The sequence below is a fragment of the Sphaerodactylus townsendi genome, linkage group LG03 (genome assembly GCF_021028975.2).
Source record: "Sphaerodactylus townsendi isolate TG3544 linkage group LG03, MPM_Stown_v2.3, whole genome shotgun sequence".
In the NCBI taxonomy this organism is placed as follows: domain Eukaryota; kingdom Metazoa; phylum Chordata; class Lepidosauria; order Squamata; family Sphaerodactylidae; genus Sphaerodactylus; species Sphaerodactylus townsendi.
Genome location: NC_059427.1, coordinates 177,767,834 through 177,791,848, shown reverse-complemented (window position 1 = coordinate 177,791,848; position 24,015 = coordinate 177,767,834). Strand labels below are relative to the sequence as shown.

Here is a 24,015-nt window from a genome sequence, read left to right as displayed (position 1 = left end):
CTGGTTGGCTCTACAGATATTTTTTAAAAAGGCATTACTTTGGCTGCAGCTCCCACCACTGAACAGGATCTCCACTGCGTGACTGAAGTCAAGCTCCACCTCCTGCAGCAGCCATTTTGTGACAGTGCCCACCATGCTATGCCTGCAGGCTCAGAAAGGTTAGGGTTCGAGGGAGGCCTAGATCCCAAACCAAAAAGAATTCCTCAGTCACCCCCATGGTTTTGCAACCACCATCCCACTTCTGTGTGGATTTTCTCCCCAATTCACCACCATACTCCTCTCTACTTCACCTGTGCCTTGCTCCTGTTGATTTGCAGGTGGCGGGCAGGTGGAAGTTCCACGGGAGGTGCACTTCACAGGCTCCTTGCCACTTTGGCTGCAGCCTGAACCGTTGCTATCTGGATCCGAGAGCTCCCCTGACCCCCTGGGCATCTCCTCCCCAGGCAAACCGCTCCAGCTCCTTCGGATTTTGGGGGTGGAGTGAGACGGTGTCGGCTGTCCTCCAAACGAAACAGAACGAGCTACATGAGAGGGTGGGAGGCGCTGGGCCTGGACCCGCCGCTGCTGCCAGCTGACCCGACGAGAATCCTGTGAGCGGGCGCTCTGGAAGGCCGAGTCGCAGGAGTCCGAGCCGTTGGGGTCTTCGCCCAAGCTGCAGGCACGGGAGCAGAAGATCTGGCCCTGCTTGGGCAGGAATGGTTTCCCCAGCAGGGGCTGGTGGCAGCGGGAGCAGCTGAAACAGGCGTTGGTGGCGTGCCAGTGTTGGCCCTCGTAGGTCATCTGACCCTGGTCAATGCCTGTGGGGGGGGGCGAGGGGGGGAACACAAAGGAACATGCCTGGGAAATCCTCCGAAATCGTGTTCTTTTTGTCTGAGAAGCTATCTTTTTGAAGGGTTGAATCCTGGCATCAGAATCATGTTCTGGTGATGGGCCTTAACCTACTATTAAGGATTAGCACCCACTCAGATTGGTGGAGAAATGTACAGCCAAGCCCCCTTTCCTAAATCAATCCCCTCTATCGTCTCCCTTTCCTCCCAAATGCAAAGTGATTTTAAAAAAAATTAAATTCCTGGAAACCTGAATCAGATGTGAAATAACATTCCAAAACAGAATGCGGGAAAACATACATTTGTGCTGTCAAATGATTCAGGCTGCACAATAAGTCTGAATAACCGCAAATACAGTTTTAGCTTGTCCCAGGCTCTGAGAGACAGTTCCCAACTCTGTACTAAGAAAATTCCTGGTGATTTGGGGATGGACCCTGGGAAAACCAGTGTTTGGGAAGTGACCTCAGCGGATGCCACAAAGTCCACGCTCCAAAGCAGCAATTTCCTCCAGGAGAGCTGATCTGTGACATCTGGAGAGCGCTTGTGATGCCATGGGATGTCCAGATGTGCTGGAGGTTCCACCAGATTTCAAAAGGATAGGGAGGTCAGTCCAACAAAAGTAAATGCAAAGAAACACTTTGCACTCCTCGGCTCCCAGAATGAGATTTGACAGAGCTATATGGAAATGTACATATTCCACGGGTCAATGAAGAATCTTTGAGATTATGCTTCAACTGGTAGCCAATTAGCATAGTGCCATGGTGGCGAACCCTATGGCACTTCTGATGTTCATGGACTACAATTCCCATCAGCCCCGCCAGCATGGCCAATTGGCCATACTGGCAGAGGCTGATGGGAATTGTAGTCCATGAACATCTGGAGCGCCATAAGTTCACCACCACTAGCTACTGGATTATATGACCGATTACATCAGTGTGCTGTTATTTTTTTGAACCTAGATGGTCTTATGTGAACAATAAGTATTGAAATTTACTTTGAAATTTGTGTTTGGAAACCAGTTGATGGAAGATACATTTGATTTTTGGAATATATATTAAATTGTGATAGGTAAGAAGAAGATTTCGTTGGACAGTAATCTTGAACGGACTTTGAAATATGCAGTATTCTATTACGGTGAGCCAAGGAGTGAGAGCGAAGTGTTTCCTTGTACCAACCTGGAGATTGGCAACCCCACTCTGAGAAGGGAGAGCCATTTAGGGAGCTTTTCGCCTGGTACTCTATTTGTAAAGCAAAGCCCTCCGCTGACCTGAAAATGGATGCACAGAAGTCCACCCCTGAGCCTTGGGGGTCTTCCCATCATGCAACAAGCTTTGTCCCTCATTGCCAGAAGTTACTGCCCTGGAGAAAGTTGCTGCTAAACACATCCCAGGGGCTTTTTCCTTACCGCAGTGCAGCCACTCTGGGAGGCTTCCAGATCACAGGGCAAATCTTCTGGCCAGGCACACACCTTGGCACCTCCTTCAGAGTAGGGGAGACCTTCATGACATCCTGCTCTTCCTTACTGAAAGCGCCAAGCGGCTTACCAGCACTGAGTCGCCCAACGCCCTCCTGTTGTCTTGCCATGGCCACCCAGGGGAGCCCAGAAGACCGTGGCACCAAAGACTTCCTTGCTTGTGCTTTGTTTAAAGACTGGCAGACAACACTTGCTCCTTATCAGAGTTCTGACCTTGATGATCATCAGGGGAGGGGGTGCTTAGCTGGGGACACAGACTGCTGCTTTGCAGGTGAATGTCAGATTTAGCAAAAACCTTAGTTGGAGTGAACCAACCTCTGATGCAATAAACCTGATTTCTGCAGCCCTGAATCTGGTTATTGGGAGGCCATCAACAGACGTGCCGTCACTGTATTTATTGTCATGGTCAACGAACAGCCTCCCTCGCTGGCATTTAACTCCTTAGTTTCATCACGGCCCAATTAGCAAATGTTCTCAGAGCACACAAAGTTGGCTTCTGCTGAATCGGATCTTCGGACCAGCCAGGTCAATTCTGCCTATTCTGACTGACAGCTGCTCTTCAGGGTCCTTTCACATCACCAAATGCCTGGCCCTTGTTTAATGGGAGATGCCAGGGATTGAACCTGGGACCTTCCGTCTGCAAAGCGGAGGCCCTACCGTTGAGCCAAGGCCTCTGCCCAAGAGCAACTGAGTTTCTGCAAGACCACCTGCCTCTTGACCTTCCCACACTCGGTTCCCTGGCCCAGACACGGGGCTTTCGTACCTATGTGCTCCCCACAGGCGTCACAATACTCTGCATAGAGGCTCTCGTAGCAGCGGCAGCAATAGGGGCGGTTCTGGCGCATGATGTACCGCTGCCCACCCAGCGCCTCCTCGCATTCGAAACAGCAGAAGTGGCGCATGTGCCAGTGGCGTCCCTCGGCCTCTGTGCACTCGTCTGCAAAGATGATCTGGCAAATTAAAAAAAAAGAGTTATTTTTAAAATTAAAGGCTAGCCAAGGGGAGGGGATTGGAAGACATGGCTGCAAAGCTTCAGGGAGGGAGGGAGGGAGGGGAGGACAGATGGACGGACGGACGGACGGTGGGTGGGTGGGTGGGTGGGTGGGAAGGGTTGGAGGGGAGCGACCGGCAGGACTGGGGAAGGGAAGATTGCCACAGGTGGGGCGGGGTGGGGAGGAGACAGAATAAGAGGGCCAGCAGGAAAAATGAGATTTCCCCTCCCCTGCCGCAAGTCCTCGTGGAAAACAGTCCCGCGTCCCCTGGCACGACCCCTTACCTCATCGCAGGCCTCACAACGGGGCTTGAGGCGCTCGGCGTGGTGACGCCCACAATAGATCTTGCCCTCCTGGTAGAAGTAGATGAGGTCGATAAGGAGTTCCCGGCAGGTGGTGCAAACGAAGCACTGTGGGTGCCAGCAGGCCCCGTGCCCTGCTCGGCTGGCAAAGACGGCAATGTCCCCGCCGCATATCTGCTTCCCGCACTGCCAAGGAAAGAAAGCCAACGCTTAGGGCTTGCCCGGTGCTCTGGCTAAATGCTTTAAACACAATGCTAATATTCTCCTGGTCACACAATGCTGGAGCACAACAACCCTGCAAAGTAGGCCAGGATTACTGTTTCCCGTCAAAGCAGTTCAACCATCTTTGGTGCCATCAAGCCACATTTCTTGCAGAAGAGCTGGGCAGCTTTCCTCAAAGTTGCTGTTCTGTCAGGGAGGGCCAAACGTTTCCCCTGTACTCAGACCACGATCTGTAGGGAGGTTCTCAGCCCCTCTTAATCTGCTGCAAAGAACACCCTGGTCTTATTCACACTGCAACATGCTTGTTCATTCGATCCCACAAAAACTGTGGGTTTTTCCCCTTTCCAAACAAACACAGATGAGGTAACGAGACGCCTGGATCAGGATTGGCTCAGATCCCTACTCCAGGGGTGACCTTTTCTCAGCTGTCATCTCTGACCTCTCTCATTGAGCAGGAGCAGCAGTGGCGTAGTGGTTAAGAGCAGGTGCACTCTAATCTGGAGGAACCGGGTTTGATTCCCCGCTCTGCCGCTTGAGCTGTGAAGGCTTCAAATTAGCCTGTACACTCCAACACACACCAGCTGGGTGGGTGACCTTGGGCTAGTCACAGTTCTTCTGAGCTCTCTCAGCCCCACCTACCTCACAGGGTGTTTGTTGTGAGGGGGGAAGGGCAAGGAGATTGTCAGCCCCTTTGAGTCTCCTACAGGAGAGAAAGGGGAATATAAATCCAACTCTTCTTTGTCTTCATTGGATTGGTGGTAGAAAGTGCTGTCAAGTCGCAGTTGACTTATGACCATCCCTTATAGGGTTTTCAAGGCAAAGGTGGTTTGCCCTCACCTGCCTCTGCCACTCTGGTGGTCTCCCAACCCTGTACTGACTGGGGCTGGCTTTGCTTAGCTTCCAAAATCTGGCAAGGTCAGGCCAGCCTGGGCCACCCAGACCAGACCCTTTGCCCCTGCCTGCCTGCCTCTGTTTAGCAACCAGGGACTTTCTTGGTGGTTTCCTATCCCACCAACCAGGGCTGACTGCTGGCAGTCCAATCCAGGGTAGGGGACGAAGGGAGTTGTGGAGGAGGCAGGGCCCTATGCCAGTGGATTTGCCCTCCCCGGGGCACTCACCCCAGCAAAGGGGCAAATTTGCCAGTGGGCAGCCACCACAGCCCTCCACAACGGCCAGAGGCAGCACGGAGCACTATGCCAGTGCACTTGGATCCCCACCGGCTCTGCCGGCGTGGTGGGGTGTCCCAGAGGCTCGGCCCACAGTGAAGCCAACCTTAGTTGGCTTCCACCTCAGCTCCTGGGATGCTGCGCCCGGGGCATGGCCTTCAGCCAATTGAGCCCAATGGAGGGCTTTTCGGTGGCAGGGAGACGGTTTTTGTATTTTACCTCCCACACCTCCAAAAAGTTCTTTGGAGGCGGCAGGGAGGGACCACCCCTGGCTGCCCCAGGCAGGCGCTTGCTTGGGTTGTAAGTTTCCAGGATCTGATGCGACTGGGCTAGCCTGGACCCTCCAGATCAGGGCAGAGATACAAAGAGGTGTTTTGCCACTGCCTGCCTCTGCGCGGCAACACTGGGCTTCCTTGGTCCAGGCACTAACCAGGGTCACATCCTTTGGCAGCTATTTTGTAGTTGTGCCCACCACTCTGGGTCAGAATCCCAGAAGTGCCCACGGGCTCAGAAAGATTGAGGACTCCTGACTGAATTGTCTGGAACATGTCAGCCGAAACTATGGCGAAAATGAAGAAAACTTGTACCAACAGGCTACAATAATGACTTCACAAAATTAGTTCTCCCACTGGAGTAGCAATTTACTTTTAAGTAACCAAAATCTCATTAAACTTCACGGCTGTTCTGAAAAGAAACAAAATAAAGACTTGTTACAAAGAATTACAATTTACAGGTGAAACTGATTTCCAAAACATAAAAATACTTACAAAGGCAGGTCAGGGTTGTTCAAAATACAATAATGGTTACAATCTACAAAAAAATAAGTAAACAGTTGTAATTATAGCATTCAACCAGTAACAATTGTAAGTATTTTTATGTTTTGGAAAGCAGTTTCACAAGTAAATTGTAATTCTTTGTAACAAGTCTTTTTTTTGTTTCTTTTCAGAACAGCCGTGAAGTTTAACGAGGCCAGTTGGTTAATTATCTAGAATCTGGCTAGCTGTTATATTTATATTTAGATTACATTGCCGTGCCGTTCTAACTTATGTTTATATATATTACTCCAATGGGAGAATGTAAACAATTTTTCCAAAACATTTGGTTACTGTTTGTAAAATTATAAAATTATTTTGGTTACTTAAAAGTAAATTGCTACTCCAGTGGGAGAACTAATTTTTTGAAGCCATTATTGTAGCCTGTTGGTACAAGTTTTCTTCATTTTCACTTTGGTGTGTACCTTCCCCTCTTGCTTAGCATGGAAAAGCCAAAACTATGGCGACATCCTTCAAGTTGTTCCTCGCCAGGTCTTTTCAGGCTGTGCTGCAATCCCTGAACGAAGCAGCAGGGGGCACACCTGCCCTGCAGCATTCAAAAAGGAACATGGCTATCCTTGGCAGCAAAGCTATGGCTACTTCCACGACTACATGAAGACAGGTTATCATGCACCCTATGAGCACTGAGTTGATGCCAAGGAAGGAAGCACTATTCCAGGGTTCGGGTTCTTTCAAAGTGCACTCTGACCTGAAACATGCAGTTCTGGGTAGGGGGATGTGCAGTTTCTTTAAAAAAGATTGTACAGTGCAAACATTCAAGCAATTCAACCATTAGCCCAAGTTCTTCTTGAACTGATAGCCTGATTGAGCGTGCCCATTTCTCATTCGACTAAACTGTCTCACTGCATCTGTTCTTTCCTCCGTATTGTTCTTCGGGTTTTTTAAATCTCACACTTCAAATAAAATGTCGTGGGCGTTCATGATGTTTCTTGCGAGAAGCCTGACTTTCCTCCGTTAGTGTTGTCAGATTCCCAGTTCCAAAGATTTTATCCCTCTTAAAAATCTTGGCTAGCAAATTTTCTCCCTCTTTGCAGGAGCTCTTAAATATCTTGGGTAGCAACTCTATGCATGCCTGCAAATAAGGGAAATCCACAGGTGTGCTGCACCGGCGTGTGCTCTGCTCACAAATTTACATCGATGAAGAGTCTGTTAGCTGGAGTAGGACTGCAGAGCGGGTGTTTTCATTGACCCCAAGAGGTTAGCCTCCAAGAGCCAGCAAATTGTTTAAAAGTACACAAGTGTTGTCAAACATCTGTTAACATTCTAATATGGAATTGAAATGAGTAAGAACTTCTTCCCCCAAAAGCTGAATGACTGGTCGTGCATAAGCATACAGTTAAAGGAGGTGTCCTACGTTACAATGCTAACAACTAAACACTTGGGCTGCCTGGAGCCAAGTGGAAAGGTGGGGTATAATTGTTTAAAATGCCAACCTTGGGTAAATCAAAGGACTGAGGACCTTACAGCTTTATCAGTATTTGAATGCATGACATATAGATGACATTGCATATAGGGTACAATTTTTTTTTTCTTTTTTTTTTTTTTTTTTTTTTTTTTTCTTTTTTTTTTTTTTTTTTTTTTTTTTTGTTTGTTTCTTTGTTTTTTTGTTTTTTTGTTTTTTTCTTTTTTTTTTTCTTTTTTTTTTTTTTTTTTTTTTTTTTTTTTTTTTTTTTTTTTTTTTTTTTTTTTTTTTTTTTTTTTTTTATTACATTAGACATTTGGAAACCTTTTACAGGAGCTTATATGTAGATCTGCTACCACTGTTATATTCTTATTTCTACTCTATGTGGGCTTCCAATTTCCACCCTTTCAAAATTAGTTATTGGGTTTCAAGGGTTTCCCCCCCCCCTTCTTGTCTTTTTTCTCCTCATTTTGTTTTGTTAAATAAAGTTTTTTAAGGGTCACTATTACTCACAAAGCCCAAACTAGCATCCTTCTTCCATGTGAAACATGACAGATTCCAGAGTCTTTGGCAATGGCTTTGCTCCAGGTCTTCGTCCCGTGAAGGGCTTCCAAGAGCCTTCCAAGGAATGGCACCACAGTTACGGAATGCCCCAAGAAGACTATCAGCCATCATCACCCTACTCAGATTTAGACAGGTTACAAACAGGTTGGTTTTTCTGGCCATTTTCTGGTCCTGCAGATAACCACTATTACTACTTTTAAAATATTTCTTAACTTGCTTCATTTAAGCCATTTCACTAGAAATGCAATTTCTCCATTTTAAATAGATAACTATAAGTAACAGAAGGGTTTTCCCCCCCAATCCCTAATCATCTGGAAAGGTGGATGCCCTGAGCTAGCTGGATCTCGTCAGATCTCAAAAGTGATGTGTAAGCCAGCTTGGCCCTGGCTAGTATTTGGATGGGAGGAATATCAGGGTCGCTACGCAGAGGCAGGCAACGGCAAATCACCTCTGCATGTCTGCCCTGACCTGGATGATGTAACTAGCCCAATTTCATCAGATCTCAGAAACTAAGCAGGCTTGACCCTGGTTAGTTCTTGGATGGGAGATCACCGAGGAAATCCAGAATTGCTCTGCAGAGGCTGGAAGTGGAGAACCACTTCTGAACATCTCTCGTGCTGAAGATCCGATCGAGTCACTATGATAGGACTTGACAGCAATAAATAAATAAATACATAAATACATAAGTATTTATTTTATTTAAATAAGTAAATAATGCCATGTCTTCTCTGAGCTGAAGGTGTCGCTGTTGCTCCATCATAACCTGCCCTGGCAGTCCCGCCCACCTAGAGCATCCAGCTCATTGCCAGATCATGTTCTGACTCTTAATTCACTCAGGTGTGTTGGTGCTGCCTTGATTAGAACCGTCCTACAGTGCTGGGGTTGAGGGTGCTCTGAACCAGAGACACACACACACACTGAGGGACAGCTTCCCTCAAGTATTATCACTCCCAGCTCCCAATCCTAACCTTTCCCAACTATCTGCTTCTCAGTGTGGATTCAGAAATCAAAAAAATCACTCCAGATGATGTAAATCATGGCCAACCCACTCCCGGTTCCCATGTCGCTCCTATTTTGTGTATTGGGGAATGCTTAATTTATTAAACCACTTCCATAAAAACATACACAAAAACCCCCTGCTGGATCAGACCAACGGTCCATGTAGTCCAGCATCCTGTTTCACACAGTGGCCAACCAGGACTCAGAGGTCTCTCCAGCTCAGAGATCCCCAACCTTTTTGAGCCTGTGGGCACCTTTGGAATCCTGACACAGCGTGATGAGCGCCACCACAAAATGACTGCCACAGCTTACCTAAAGTTACACAATGAAGATTCAATGACAAAAATTCTGGACAGCATCAACAGGAGTATACAGAGGCGTAGCTGGGCCAAACTGCGCCCGGTGTGCATTCTATATTTTTGCCCCCCCTTCCCCCACAGCGGCGCCCCCCTTCCCCCCTTACCTTAGTTCCTTTCCTTTTTCTAGAACTTTTTCAGGCTGCAAAAGGCCTGTTCACAGTAAAAACGGCCTGATGGGAACTATACTTCCCAGGAGACCTTGTGAGCCTCAAGTTCCTCAGGCCGTTTTTACTGCAAACAGGGCTTTTGCAGCCTGAAAAAGTTCAAGAAAAAGGAACTAAGGTAAGTGTGGGAAGGGGGGCACCATGGGGGGCAAGGAAAAGGGGGAGGGGCCTGGGGCAATTTTCTGCACCCCCCAGGCGTGCGCCCGATGCACCCCTTCCCCCTTGCAGCTTCGCCACTGGGAGTATAGTGTCTAGATCAAGGAATGTAATAGTACCACTCTATTCTGCATTGGTCAAACCTCACCTGGAATACCGTACCCAGTTCTGCGCACCACAATTCAAGAAGGATATTGACAAGCTGGAATGGGTCCAGAGGAGGGTAACCAAAAGGGGAAAAGGTCTGGAATCAATGTCCTATGAGGGGAGACTTAGGTATGTCTAGTCCAGAGAGCAGACGGTTAAGGGATGATGTGTAGCCACATTTAAATATTTGAGGGGATGTCACGGAGCAAGTTTGTTTTCTGCTGCTCCAGAGACTAGGACAACGGGTAACGGATTCAAAGTACAGGAAAAGAGATTTCACCTAAACATTAGGAAGAACTTCCTGATGGCAAGGGCACTTCAACAGTGGATTGCCTCAGAGTGCCTCAGAGTGTGGTGGAGTCTCTTTCTTTAGAGATTTTTAAACAGATACTGGATGGCCATGAGTCAGGAGTTTAGGTGAAACCTCTTTTCCTGTACTTTGAATCCATTACTTTGATTGTGTATGCCTGCATGGCAGTGGGTTGGGCTAGACGACCCTGGTGGTCTTTTCAAGCTCTAGGGTTGAAGAATCATGATTCTATAGTTCTTGTACTGTGATGGCAGCTGCAGCCAAAGTCAATGTTTTTAAATATCTGCACAGCCAATCAAATATCCAACGGTCAATCAAAAACCTTACTGGGCAAAACTCCCATCTGGCCCCACCTGCTTTCTTAAACCAGGTGAAGAAGAAGAAGAAGAAGAAGAAGGAGGAGGAGGAGGAGGAGGAGGAGGAGGAGGAGGTTGGATTTATATCCCCCCTTTCTCTCCTCAAAGGGGCTTACAATCTCCTTGCCCTTCCCCCCTCACAACAAACACCCTGTGAGGTAGGTGGGGCTGAGAGAGCTCCGAGAAGCTGTGACTAGCCCAAGGTCACCCAGCTGGCGTGTGTGGGAGTGCACAGGCTAATCTGAATTCCCCAGATAAGCCTCCACAGCTCAGGCGGCAGAGATGGGAATCAAACTCGGTTCCTCCAGATTAGATACACGAGCTCTTAACCTCCTACGCCACTGCTGCTCCAAGGTGTTGGTGGGCACCATACTCTCTTTGGGCACCACGCTGGGGACTCTTGCTCTAGATCATTCCTATAACCACAGTTTCCCTCCATGCAGTGGTGGCATTCAAATAATTTAACAACAGGTTGTTTACAAACCTGCTGAATCCCACCACTGCCTCCAGGCCATAAAAAATGACCTGACAATGACCTGAGATAGCAGGTAAGGGAGTTTCCTGGTAACACCTGGGAAAACCTCATCATTGCCAACAGATCACAACTCTCATTTAACAACCACTGAATCAGCTGTAGCTTCCCCACTTAGAAGCCCCAAGCAGCTCTGAGATCAGATATTCCTTTCCAGGTGCTCCAGGTCACTAACAGAAATTGCTGACCGTTCATTTTACTCTCCTGGGATCTTGCTTGTAAACAGATTTGCTCAGAAATGGAAAGGATCAAAACTACCATGGACTGAAACTGATCGCTTTAGAAGAAATGGACAAATTAACAGAATAAAAGGACAAGACTCCGATAGATATCTTAACACCTGGAAACCAATTATTGGCTACCTAATTAAATGCTTTATGCATGAGACAGTAGTGTGTAGACCCAATTGTACTAGAAATAAGACATTATTATATCCTATTAGTATGGTGATAGTAAGAGATGAAATAGAAAAGAGATTAATCCGTTTTTTTGTGAAGTCTTTGCATTTAGGGCGGAACATCTGCTAAAGTGAAAGCGTAAAAGGTGACACTGCATTTTTAAAGTGTACATTAATAAAGTTGATAGTTTTTAAAAGAAGTAAATCCTGCTTATTTCAATAGGCTTTACTATATGCTTAGATTTGTGGCCTCATATTCAAACGAAGAGTGGTAAATAGCATTTTGGTATTTCTGGAGACGTTCTTGAGAATCCCATGAGCTGATCTTCTGGTTCTACACAGAGGACACAGAATAACTTGCACAAGCCCCACATCCATAAAGTTTCTCTACAGCTACTTCTCACACGAGTGCAGCAATGCAGGCAATTCTGTAAACTGGAAGACCTTGTGCAATGAATGATGTCTGCATACATTACCACATGACATGCACCCACCTTCAAAAGAGATCTTTGACAGTAAGTTCCCCTCGGTAGGGATATGAATTGGAACCAAGTCGAATCCTATTATGGACCTCAGTAGATAGCAACATCCTTCTTCTACTCCAGGTTCTTAATGTTAAAGAGGCAGGCCTCTCCAACATGTATTTTGTCACCCACCAAGTGTATTCCTTTGCTCAGCAAGGCTGTACAGCAGCAGCCACCATCACAACACAAGGCTTCACACTGTGTCACTGAAGTTAAGCTGTGGGTCTCTTCTTTTGTGGTTGGCTTCACTTCCTGCAGCAACCATTTTGTTGCGGTGCTCACTGTGCCATGTCAGACTTCCAAATATTCCCACCGCTCAAAAAGATTGGGTACCCCTGCTCTGATGAGTCACAGGGAGCTCCACAACCTAGAATTAGGTTGGCCACCCAAGAATACAATTACTGTAAAAGCCAAACTAGAACTCTGGAAAAGATGACCTGTCTTTGGAGACAGATCTAGGTCTCTGCCAAACATCTGAAAAGGGGAAGAGAGAAATGGGGATGACAAAAGGTCTGTAGCCCTTCCTCTTAGCTGCTGTTTTTCTTCTGTGTACCTAACCCCTGCCAAGCCATGGCAAAACACATCTGGTAATTAAAAAAAAGAGGTTGCTGTTCTGTTAAAGACAGAATAGCATTGATGTACACACGAAAAGGGCTAGAAGACATGTCCTAGATGCTCTGCAGCACAAGCCAACCCCCTCCCCCTCCAAAGGACGGGAAGAACTGTGATTTGGGGTCTTTTTGAGAGGCTATGTGGAATAGTGGACAGAGTGTCTGACTAGCGATTCCCAGTGGGAATTATCTGTGGGTATACCATTTGTGTATACCATCTTCATCAATTCGCTGGTCCCCTCCTGGGAGTTTGAGAGCAGGGGAGTTGGGGCCCGGACACCTCCCATAATATGGGTTTTATTGTGGGTTGCGATGCTGCTACTGATTTTAAAGGATTTTAACGTTTTATTTTGATTTATATTGTTTGTATTATGTTATATATCATTTTGTTCATTGTTGTTTTATTGTACACCACTCAGAGTCCTTTGGGGGTTGGGTGGTATACTAAATCCAATTAATAATAATCATCATCATCATCATCCTCCTCCTCCTCCTCCTCCTCCAAACGGACAAAGTGTTGAAACACAATACACCAGAAATCACCGTGATCGAGGACAAGAAAATGAGCATCATCGACATAGCAGTCCCCGGGGACAGCAGGGTCATTGAAAAAGAAACATGAGAAGGTCACTAGATACCACGATTTGAAAATCGAGCTTCAGCGTCTATGGTACAAACCAGCTGAGGTCATCCCAGTGGTAATTGGCACGCTGTGCGCCGTCCCGAAAACACTAGGGTAGCACTTGAAACATCTTCGAATTGACAAAATTAACATTGGTCAAATTCAGAAGGCAGCCCTGCTGGGATCCGCACGAATATTATGCCGATACATTACAACTTCCTAGGCCTCTGGGTGAGGCTCGAATTGTAATGAAGGCCAACAACCAGCTAAAGATCTGGCAGCTGTGAAATCTACAATAATAATAATAATAATCTGGGAACCAAAATGAGGAACAATTACTCTGGAGGGGAACAAAGGAAGAGGCGGGTAATGGTAGGAAGAATTAAGCATCTTTTTGTGGCTTCTTGAATACCCCAGCTTAGCCTGACCTTAGCTTCAAAACTAAGCAGGGTTAGCCCTTGGATGGGAGAGCACCTATGGAGAGGAAGGGAATAACAGACCACCCTTTGCTGAAACACAACATGAATGGGATCACTACGAGTCAGTTTCAACTCAACAGCACGTTCTTCTTCCTGCTGTTTCTTCCATCCCAGTCACCCTTCCCCCCTGTACCGCAAACCACCAAGAAGAGCCTGTGCCAAACGTCTAGAGAGGCTCTCCCTCATTGTTTGGCTCCTCAAGAATTGCAAACTCTTCTCGGCCTGTTTTGGGACACCACGAGAGAAAACGAAGTCCTGTACCTGCTCACAAATGGCTCCGGTGATGGTAACGGGGAAAAGCCGGACCGTTCCACGGCCAAGGTTCTCGCGCTTCCGTTGCTGAGAAAACAACTTCAGCTCCTTTGCCTCTTCTTCCTCTAGCGAGCTGCAGTACTGAGCCTGGAGAGAGAAAAGGACTCATAGAATCAGAGAGCTGGAAGGGACCTCATCTAGAGTCCCACTGTGTGCGGTGGGATCCAAAAATTTTAGTAACAGGTTTCCATGGTGGTGGGATTCAAACAGTGGTGTAGCGCCAATGGGGGTGGGCGTGGCGTGGTGAGGGCGTGGCCGGACATTCCAGGGGCGGGGCTTTAATAATTTCTCTGTTACTGTAAAAACTCTTACTGTAAAAAAAAAGTTCCTAATTTCCAGCTGGTATCTTTCTGTCCATAATTTAAACTCATTATAGCAAGTCCTATCGTCTACTGCCAACAGAAACAACTACTTCTCCTCTAATTGACTGCCTGTCAAATACTTAATACTTTCAAATACTTAATTTTGTTTCTAGAAATCAAAAGAAGGATACTTTCCTTCAACAAGGAACTTTACCCTATTTCTAAAACATGTTTTTAAAACAGCCCCACAGGGAGAATTATCCCGTTTTCTACCTTCGCTAACCAGCCACATAGGAAACAACAGGACTTGATGATTTTTGGACCTAATGGAATTTCTAACGGAAAAGCGGACCCAATGAGTAACCCCCTCTCGGGGAACTGGTGAGAACCTGCTGGATCCCACCTCTGACTGCACAGCCTCTCCCCCTATGCTCTATGCCCAGAGGAAGCAAAAAAAAAAATCGCAGGATCCCTGGCCAATCTGTTCTGGAGGAAAATTCCTTTCTGACCCCAAAGTGGCAATCAACATTATTACCCTGGGCATGTAAGAAGCAGCAGAAGAAGAGCCAAGCGCTGACTTGCCCCTTCCTGCCCTCCCTCTTATGATCTGCTTCAGTTCACAGGATCAGCCTTGCCGACAGGCGGCCATCGAGCCTCTGTTTAAAAGCCTCCAAGAGAGGAGGTCCCGCCACCTCCCAAGGAAGCCTGTTCCACTGAGGAACTGTTCTAGCTGTCAGGAAGTTCTTCCTCATGTTTCGTCAGGAATGCAATTTCAATCCGTTGGCTCTGGTCTGACTTTCTGGAGCACCGGAAAACAGTTCTCCTCCATCCTCTCCATGAGAGCCCTTCAAAAACCTGAAGGTGGCGACCATCACCTCTCAGCTTTCTTTCTTTCTTTGACTTTTACTTCATTTCCTCTCTAGGGCGGATTCCGCACGGGCCAAAAACAGTGGTGTGAAACCGTTTTCACACAGCTGTTTTTGCCCCAATGCGGAATCTGCCTAGAAGTGAGGAGTGGACCCGTTATGGTGCCGCTCTGAGCTTTTGGTAATGAAAAAGGCCTCAATGGCTTTGAACGTCGGCCTCCATTCTCTGTTGCCGACGAGCTGGGTTTGCCCACTCCCATTTCAGAAACCTAGCTCAACCACCAGTTTAGAAACAGCCGCCTGATGTGATTTGAACGGGGGTCCTCAGACAGGGCTCGTGAAAAGAAGAATGACTTGGGCTTTCTCCCTCCATTCCTGATTGGCTGAGCTTGGGCACGTGAGTCCGCAGGTTCCATGAAAACACCCCGAGCTGCACAGTGCTTCTGGCTAAAATGTCTTCCCACTCCCAGTAGCTCACACCACATTGCTGTCTCATGGCCTTGCCCGACCTCTGTCACCCTTGCGTTACTTTCTTCCCCTCCTTCCTCACCTGGAGGAACTCCCCAGATGCTCAGCCTTGGGCTCCAGCCAAGCCAAGTAATGGTTTGCCCTAGGACCAGGTGCACCCTCGCAACAGCCACTTAGTTTTATTCACGCTGCACCTGCCTGTTCGGGATTGCCCCCATGGCGTCCCTGCAGCAGGAGCCTGCCGTTGGTGTTCACAGCAGCTGTCCCCCTAGCTAGCCCAGTGCTCCGCACACATCCCCGCGTGAGACGAGCGAACTCGCTGCCTGGTCATTTCATCTGGCGCCTCTTCCTAGTCCTCTTATTATAAGGGAGGATAAATGACCGCCCACAGCTGGTTTCTCAGCACTAATCAGGATCCCGACAGAGATCTTTATCCTCCGCTTTCTTACAGAGCTCAAAAGCACTAATCCCTTCCAATCCCTCCTTGCTGAGAAGCGACTCCAGACCCACCCCTCTCTCGGCATTTTCTGACTTTCCTTATGCTTGTTTCCAGAACAGAACCCAAAAGGAATGTAGAACTCTGGCCTGCAAAGAGGAAGTATCTGTGACCTCAAACGTGGCCACTACTCCATCCTCCCCTCTTCTCACTCAGGACGCCTGGTCCCCTCTCGACCTCTTCATTATGCACAGGCAAATTTGTTGGTGGCCCCTCTATGATGCGACTGGCCTCCACCTGGGCCAGGGCTTTCAGTGCCCTGGCTCCAGCCTGGTGGAACGCTCTGCCTCCGACCATCAGGGCCCTGCAGGACCTGGAGCAGTTCCGCAGGGCCTGCAAAACAGAGTTGTTCCGCCGGGCTTTTGGGGGGACTGGCCGCTGAATAGGCTGTCCCCTGCATGCCACTGTAATGGGCTATTGTCCTCTCTGTGCCCAATCCCCTCCTGGGGGGGTGGGGGTGGGGTTAGGAGGTTATATGTTGAATCGCCATTTGTCAGGTTTTTAATCATGCTGTGGTTGATTATGTTTTAATTGTAATTTTATGATGTTTTAATTCCTTTGTAGACTGCCCAGAGCCCTTTGGGGTGGGCGGTATAATAAGTCTAATAACAACAACAATAAAACCCCAGACAGAAGTTCTGTAGGAAATTTCTAGAGATTTGGGGAGTACAGTCTAGAGAAGGCAGGGTTTGGGGACGGAGAGACCTCAAAGAAAGACTCCACCCTCCAAAGCAGAAATTTCCACCAGGGCAACTGATCTCTATAGGGTGAAGATCATTTGTAATTCTGGGAGATCTCCAGACCTCACCTGGAAGTTGGTAACCCTATGCAGCAGGCCTACTCTACTGGTTTCAAAGGAGAAACAATCCCAGTGTGATTCACACTGACACTTCCCAGACTGATACAGAACCGGTTTTCAGTTCTAGTTTCCAATTTAAAGTACTGCGAAAATCCTCTCTAGAAATGCCAGTGCCACTATATGGCCACAGAGAGTCATGGCCAGTGGAAACTTTCGGTTTTTACCAGGCCTGTGTGAATCTCAGCCCCCCCACCCCACCCCATCTGTATGGGCATCACAGAAACCTAGAGTTCAAATGGAGAGGGAGGGAGGATCCACATAAACCAGCCCTCTGTCAAAAGGGAGGACCATTTGCTGGCTAGATCACCACACCCTACCACACTTATGCAGTCAGGGCAAAGAGCAGGTTACAAGGAGAGAGAAGGTAACCTTCAGAGGACAATTCACACAAGCAAAGTCAGTCCACAACGAGCTGGCCACCATCATCTTAAATACCACGAAAACAGAGGAAAAGAGTGACATGAGAGCCAGTGGCTAGCGTGTTGGATTGGTATCAGGGAGACACTTTCTGAGCGACCCTGGGCCAGTAACACACTTTCAGCCTGGCTTACCTCACAGGGTTGCTGTGAGGATAAAACGGAAGAGAGGCAAACAACAAAAGCTTTGGGTCCCCACTGGGTGAACAGCAGGGTATAAACAAAGTAAATAACGTAAGCAGAAGCTCACTGCAAATACTGACATTCTGCCTCTCTGCATTTCTGCCCTCCTCTAATCAAGCTGTCAGGGGGATGCTATCTAGGTAAGTGGTTCTCAACCTGGGGGTCGGGACCCCTTTGGGGGTCAAACAACCCTTTCACAGGGGTCGCCTAAGACTCTCTGCATCAGTGTTCTCCATCTGTAAAATGGATAAATATTAAGGTTGGGGGTCACCACAACATGAGGAACTGTATTAAAGGGTCGTGGCATTTGGAAGGTTGAGAACCACTGAGCTAGGAGATTGAGATGCATTCCTAACTCAATGGAACTGCTTGCAACTATACATCAGTGCTGCTACAAGATACATGTAGCCAGCCTGCTTTATGTTACCTCTGTCATCTGGGGCATTCATTCCTTGATCTTTACTTTATGGCTTCACACGCTCTGTAGATAACTAGGCTTTTCCCTGACACTGGTCTCATGAGAGACGGCGTTGTTTCCATGTGGCTCTCTAATACTATCTGTCACTGACCTCGGGGTGCCCCGGCTCTGCAAACTCTGTCTTTCAAACTCCTTGGGAAAACGGGAGGGTAAAGGGGGTGGCAAAGATCAGATTTTCCAGAACTGGCTTTGCCGAGCTTTGGTGCGGGTCAATAACACAGAGTCCGTTTATTGGCTTAAGGTTCGAGACCTAACAACTCCTTTTCTGCAAAACCCCCCAGCCTTCAGGATCAGGAATGTCCACTCTTACTTGTATCTGATGAAGGGATCTTTGGCTCATGCCCCAAGAAGGTTGTTGGTCTCTACGGTGTTCCTGGAACCTAGCTCTTCTACCACAGATTAATGCAGCTACTCTCCGAAACTGTGCATGTGTAGTTTGTGAGAACAATGTAAACGAAAGGCTGGATTCGTTACCTGAGGAGCACTTGTTTAGCAGCATTTTCTTGGGTCAGCAATCTATTTGCAACTCCTCTCTAGAGAGCACATACAGTGGAACCTCGACCGAAGAACGGTACACTCCTTCTATCTGGGATGGTCGTCCTCTTCCACCGAGCGTGCAGCTTCGGGAGGGACGCACATGGAGCGGTGAGGGAGGGAGGGGACACCCGCCTAGCCAGCCAGATCAGCCGAATCAACCCTGGCGATCAATGGGGTGACAGATGTCGCAGCCAGATCGCCCATGTATGGGATACTTGTTTGGACAATGTTGGCTGTTATATGGATTCTATGCCTAATAAAGGTTTATCTATCTATCAGTGGAACCTCAGTTTTCGTTGTCGTCAGTTTTCGTCGATAATTTCCCCGAAAATTTTGTCTGGGGTTTCACCGTTTGCTTCGGTTTTCGTTGGATTTCGTCGGCGTGCATGTGCTAATTTTGCGACAATGAACGGCAGCCCATGCAGTTTCATTGCTTTCCCGCGTTTTCCTCAGTTTTCGTAGGTTTTGGATTTCGCCGAGTTTTCCCGGACAGATTATCAACGAAAACCGAGGTTCCACTTATAGTAGCAGTTGTCAAATGTTATCATATTTCGTCAAAGGCAAAACAAAATAAAACAAAGGATGAAACAAGAAAATAAAACACTCAAAGTAGAACAAAATCTATTACAAAGTTAAAATGGGTCGGCCACTTCGCAAGCACTTTGAATGTAATCTCCCTGGATGCGAGACCAAACAGAGCCATTCTATTCAAATCATGGGAATCAATATCAGATAACAACCAAGTAGATATCTCGCTGTCTCAGGTGCACAGAGTCCATGGAATTATCTTTTCAATAAATTTGTTTCCTGGATTCTACGTATGGGGGCAAGTTATAAGAACATAAGAACATAAGAACAAGCCAGCTGGATCAGACCAGAGTCCATCTAGTCCAGCTCTCTGCTACTCGCAGTGGCCCACCAGGTGCCTTTGGGAGCTCACCTGCAGGATGTGAAAGCAATGGCCTTCTGTGGCTGTTGCTCCCGAGCACCTGGTCTGTTAAGGCATTTGCAATCTCAGATCAAAGAGGATCAAGATTGGTAGCCATAAATCGACTTCTCCTCCATAAATCTGTCCAAGCCCCTTTTAAAGCTATCCAGGTTAGTGGCCATCACCACCTCCTGTGGCAGCATATTCCAAACACCAATCACACGTTGCGTGAAGAAGTGTTTCCTTTTATTAGTCCTAATTCTTCCCCCCAGCATTTTCAATGAATGCCCTAGTATTGTGAGAGAGAGAGAAAAATTTCTCTGTCAACATTTTCTACCCCATGCATAATTTTATAGACTTCAATCATATCCCCCCTCAGCCGTCTCCTCTCCAAACTAAAGAGTCCCAAACGCTGCAGCCTCTCCTCATAGGGAAGGTGCTTCAGTCCCTCAATCATCCTTGTTGCCCTTCTCTGCACTTTTTCTAACTCCTCGATATCCTTTTTGAGATGCGGCGACCAGAACTGGACACAGTACTCCAAGTGCAGTCGCACCACTGCTTTATATAAGGGCATGACAATCTTTGCAGTTTTATTCTCAATTCCTTTCCTAATGATCCCCAGCATAGAGTTTGCCTTTTTCACAGCTGCCATGCATTGAGCTGACATTCCCATGGGTTCCCACATGGGTTCCCACAAATACAGAAGCGGTAAGCCATTTGGAATTTGGATATATCACCCTGTGAAAACAGCAGAAAGCTTTGAGTAAAATGTTAGGAATATTAGGACCATCCTAAGATGAGGTGCCAGAATATTTACCCGGTCATCTGGGGGAGGAGGTCAAGATGACCTCATCGTTAATCAGTGTGATATAAGATGACCTCGTAGAAGGACGGAGAAAAGCGGAGAAAACTTTGGATTACACTCTGACCTGACAATCAGATCCCTCATCCCTCTCACACAGCTGAGCTTATGAAATCCATTACCTTATGCAAGAACAGAAACTGGAGCAATTTTGGAATTGAAAATCGAAAAAATTAAGCTTTGTTTAAAAATAAACAGCAAATTTCCAAGCCATTATGGCTGCAGAAATGAACTGGACAGCGTAAGGGGAAAGCCAAATAAAAGCTCAAACCAACCTTCATTTCCTATCAAACTCCACGCTCTTATCATGGCTAACAAAACCAAAATAAATGACAGAAAACTAGGCTCTAAGTGCTTTTTGGAAATTAGTGGGAGGGGTTTGGGTTTTGCCACAGAATTGAGCTCCTCCAAATGAAAAAGTTGCAGCATAATAAGAACAGCTGTGGTGGATCAGACTTAAGTCCCATCAAATCCACCATTCTCTTTGCACAATTGACAACTCCGAGGGAGCTCACAAACAGGAGGACTCCAATAGCATCCTCCCGTCCGTGCCCCGCCGCAGACTGTTTCTGGTATCCACCATGGATAGTCCTGCCCCCCATGAATTTCTTCAGTCCCCTTTTAAAGCCTTCCAAGCAGGCAGCTACATCCTGCGGCAGGAAATTTTACAAATTACCTATATGCTGCATGTAGACATACTTCCATTTAGCAGAAAACACCGACAGCGTTTGGAAGAACTGGCACAGCTTACTCAGTGCGTTGCAGGAAAATTATGTGCCTTATTGTGGTGCTTATCAGTCCTCTTGTAAGACATACAGGTATTGTAACATACGCACACTGATAAAACAGACGGCAAACCACAAGCAACAGGGAACAAGAGTGCCTGCAGAGCAGATAACTGCCGGTGACTCCGGACAAGGAGACAGAAACCCACAACAGGTAAGAAAGCGGAATCCATCCAATAAACCAACCCAATTGATCCCGAGGGAAAATCCTTTCTGATTCTGACAGCGGCAATCAGCTTTCGAAGTGTACGTGAGAACTCCCCGTGGGAGATGTTTGCCCTCAGAATGCCAAGTGTCAGAAGACAACTCTCCCCCCGCCCCCCCACCCCCCCCACTTCCTTTCTTCTCAGAATGGGAACTTTGCAAAAAGGATGACGGTAAAACAAGCAATAGCCTAGTGGCCACCAGAAAAGCAAACCACATTTTGTTCCAACCCATGTTTTCACACACTGGAGCCCACTTGGATGCACAAATACATGGAGCTGCCTTACACCAAATCAGAGCTCGGTCCCTCAAAGTCAGTACTGTCTACGCCAGGGGTCGGCAACCTTTGGCACCCAGGGAGCCATTTGGACCCGTTTTCCATGGAGGGGAGGGCACTTGGAGCCGCAGATATTTTTGGGCATTTGAAGGGAGGATAGCACTGTATGTGTTTGTTTGTTTTTTGCCTTCATGCTTTGTATAGAGTAGACAGTTGTAGTGTTATGGAGTCCGTGCGGTGCTACAGAGAAAATTGTATTTTATTTGTATGGAGTGTGGATTTTGAACATTTTTTGTGGGAGGGTGTGGGTAAAGGGTGGAGCCTCATGGGTGCGTGCACTGGGGAGAGAGAAGGTGCGGAGGGGATCCCTTTTTTGTAGCAGATGGCTCTGTGGCGGCAGTTGCATGCCTGATTGCCTAGGCAGCTGGGGTGAAGCTTGACACACCAGGACCTCTGAGTTTCTGGCTTTCCCTGGCACCACCTCCTCCTCCTCCATTTTCCCCACCTCGTCCTTTTTCCTTCTCCTGGTCTCTCATGCCCTCCTCCCTCTTCGCCCCGCTCCTCAGCACACCGCCCTCTTCTGCATCCAGCCCTCCACCTTTTTTCCCTTCCGGAGCTTGCCGAATACATAAAGCACCCGCCTCTCCACCTCGGCCCCGTCCGGGCGTCGGTTCCTCCTCCTGCTTCCCTCCTTCTCGCCTGTCTGGGCATCAGTTCCAACACCTGCTAGCGCCCTCTGCAGCTGGGGCCGCCGTCCGATCCGGCCAGGTCCAGGTCCAAGGGGCTCTATGCTGCGCTGCCGCCGCCACTGCCATCTCCGTCGCCAGCCACGTCCTTCCTCCGGTCCCAGCCAGCCGGCTTGGGCAGCTCGGTAGCCGCCCAACGCTCCCCCGACGCTGCCGACCTTGGCAGAAGGACGAGGGCTGCGGCCAGCCGTCTCAACGGTGCTCTCACTTGCCGGAGCGCCCGCAGTCAGGGGCTGGTTGGGGATCTCTGCAAGGTCCGGGAAGGGGAGAGTCCCCGCTCCCGGACAACTGTGTTGTGCCCGGGCGGAGCCGCTGTGCAGGGGCGGGGGAGCCACATGCGGCTCCCGAGCCGCAGGTTCCCGACCCCTGGTCTACGCAGACTGGTTGTGGCTCTCCAGGATAATGAATGAATTAACATCTTCCAAAACGCCTATCCTTAACAGACTTGCTCAAGTCTTGCAGATCGAACTGCACAACTTCCCTGATTTGAGTCAATCCATCTCATTTTGGGTCTTCCTCTTTTCCGGCTGCCTTCAATATTTGCTAGCAATATTGAAGGCAGCAGGAAAAGAGGCCTCTCGCAGGGAGTTTCGTCTTCTCGTGATGTGACCCAAATATGACAGGCCAAGTTTAGTCATTTTAGCTTCGAGGGAGAGTTCAGGCTTGATTTGTTCTAGAAACCACTTATTTGTCTTTTGGGGAGTTCACAGTGTCCGTGATACTCTCTTCCAACACCACATTTCAAATGAAATCCCCCACAGCTCCATGCAAATATCAACAGAGCAGCAGTGGCGTAGGAGGTTAAGAGCTCGTGTATCTAATCTGGAGGAACCGGGTTTGATTCCCAGCTCTGCCGCCTGAGCTGTGGAGGCTTATCTGGGGAATTCAGATTAGTCTGTACACTCCCACACACGCCAGCTGGGTGACCTTGGGCTAGTCACAGCTTCTCGGAGCTCTCTCAGCCCCACCTCCCTCACAGGGTGTTTGTTGTGAGGGGGGAAGGGCAAGGAGATTGTAAGCCCCTTTGAGTCTCCTGGAGAGAAAGGGGGGATATAAATCCAAACTCTTCTTCTTCTTCTTCTTCTTCTTCTTCTTCTTCTTCTTCAACACGCAAACTCCTGCCTGCAGCAGACTCTCGTGTTTGTTATAATTCCCATCTAAGCCAGGCTAAGACTGATTGCATGTAGTCGATGGTTAATGCAGGTTTGGGGGGAAATAGTGTATGCTGAAATGTAAGTGAAGAATGGGAGGGTCTAGTCCCCCAAAACACAGACCTAGCAAGCTTACAGCTGAGAGATCTTTGAATTGAAGCAGATCCAGCTTGCTTTCATGACCACTCCACTATAGCACCCCAGTGTCTTCCTTCCTTAGCTAATGGGCATTCAGAATTAGCCCTAAAAGGAGATACATACAGATTGGCTGGCAAGAATTCAAGCGTGGATCGGTGTCAAACCTCGGATCTGGAAATCACGGAAACTGTAGGTTTGTTCTAAAGCCTTTCATTCAGAGCGTAGGTAACATCGTCAAAAGAGGAATCTGGCAATTCCCGCGCAAACCCCTTACCTATCTCCCGTTGCCCCCTCCCACGGAGCCAAACGGCTCCTACTCCCCTCTACAAACTACAAAGCATTCACTCCAAAGCATTGTGAGCCTGGGAACAGTTCACACCTTCCTTTGTTGGGATCTGTGTGCGGGATACCCTGGGGTGCCAGGGGAAGACGCCGGACTTTCGCCCCATATCAGAGGATGGTAAACCACCTCCCCCTGCCCTCAGTCCTGACAATATGGTGCTACCTTCAGTGGAAACTTCACTATAACTGCGTGGCAGACACCAACAACACCTCTGCATGTGCCCTTG

At 48.0% G+C, this 24,015-nt stretch overlaps 1 protein-coding gene across 1 annotated transcript in view; it reads right to left on the bottom strand.

Moving 5' to 3' along the window:
• Positions 1-24,015, bottom strand: part of LOC125428044 (prickle planar cell polarity protein 3-like) — a 64,937-nt gene that overhangs the window by 2,571 nt on the left and 38,351 nt on the right. The window contains exons 7-10 of the mRNA XM_048487619.1: positions 13,700-13,837; positions 3,578-3,781; positions 3,065-3,251; positions 291-797 (exon numbers count right to left, since the gene is read on the bottom strand). Of these exons, the coding sequence (XP_048343576.1) occupies positions 291-797; positions 3,065-3,251; positions 3,578-3,781; positions 13,700-13,837 (1,036 nt within the window). The remainder of the gene's footprint in view (positions 1-290; positions 798-3,064; positions 3,252-3,577; positions 3,782-13,699; positions 13,838-24,015) is intronic.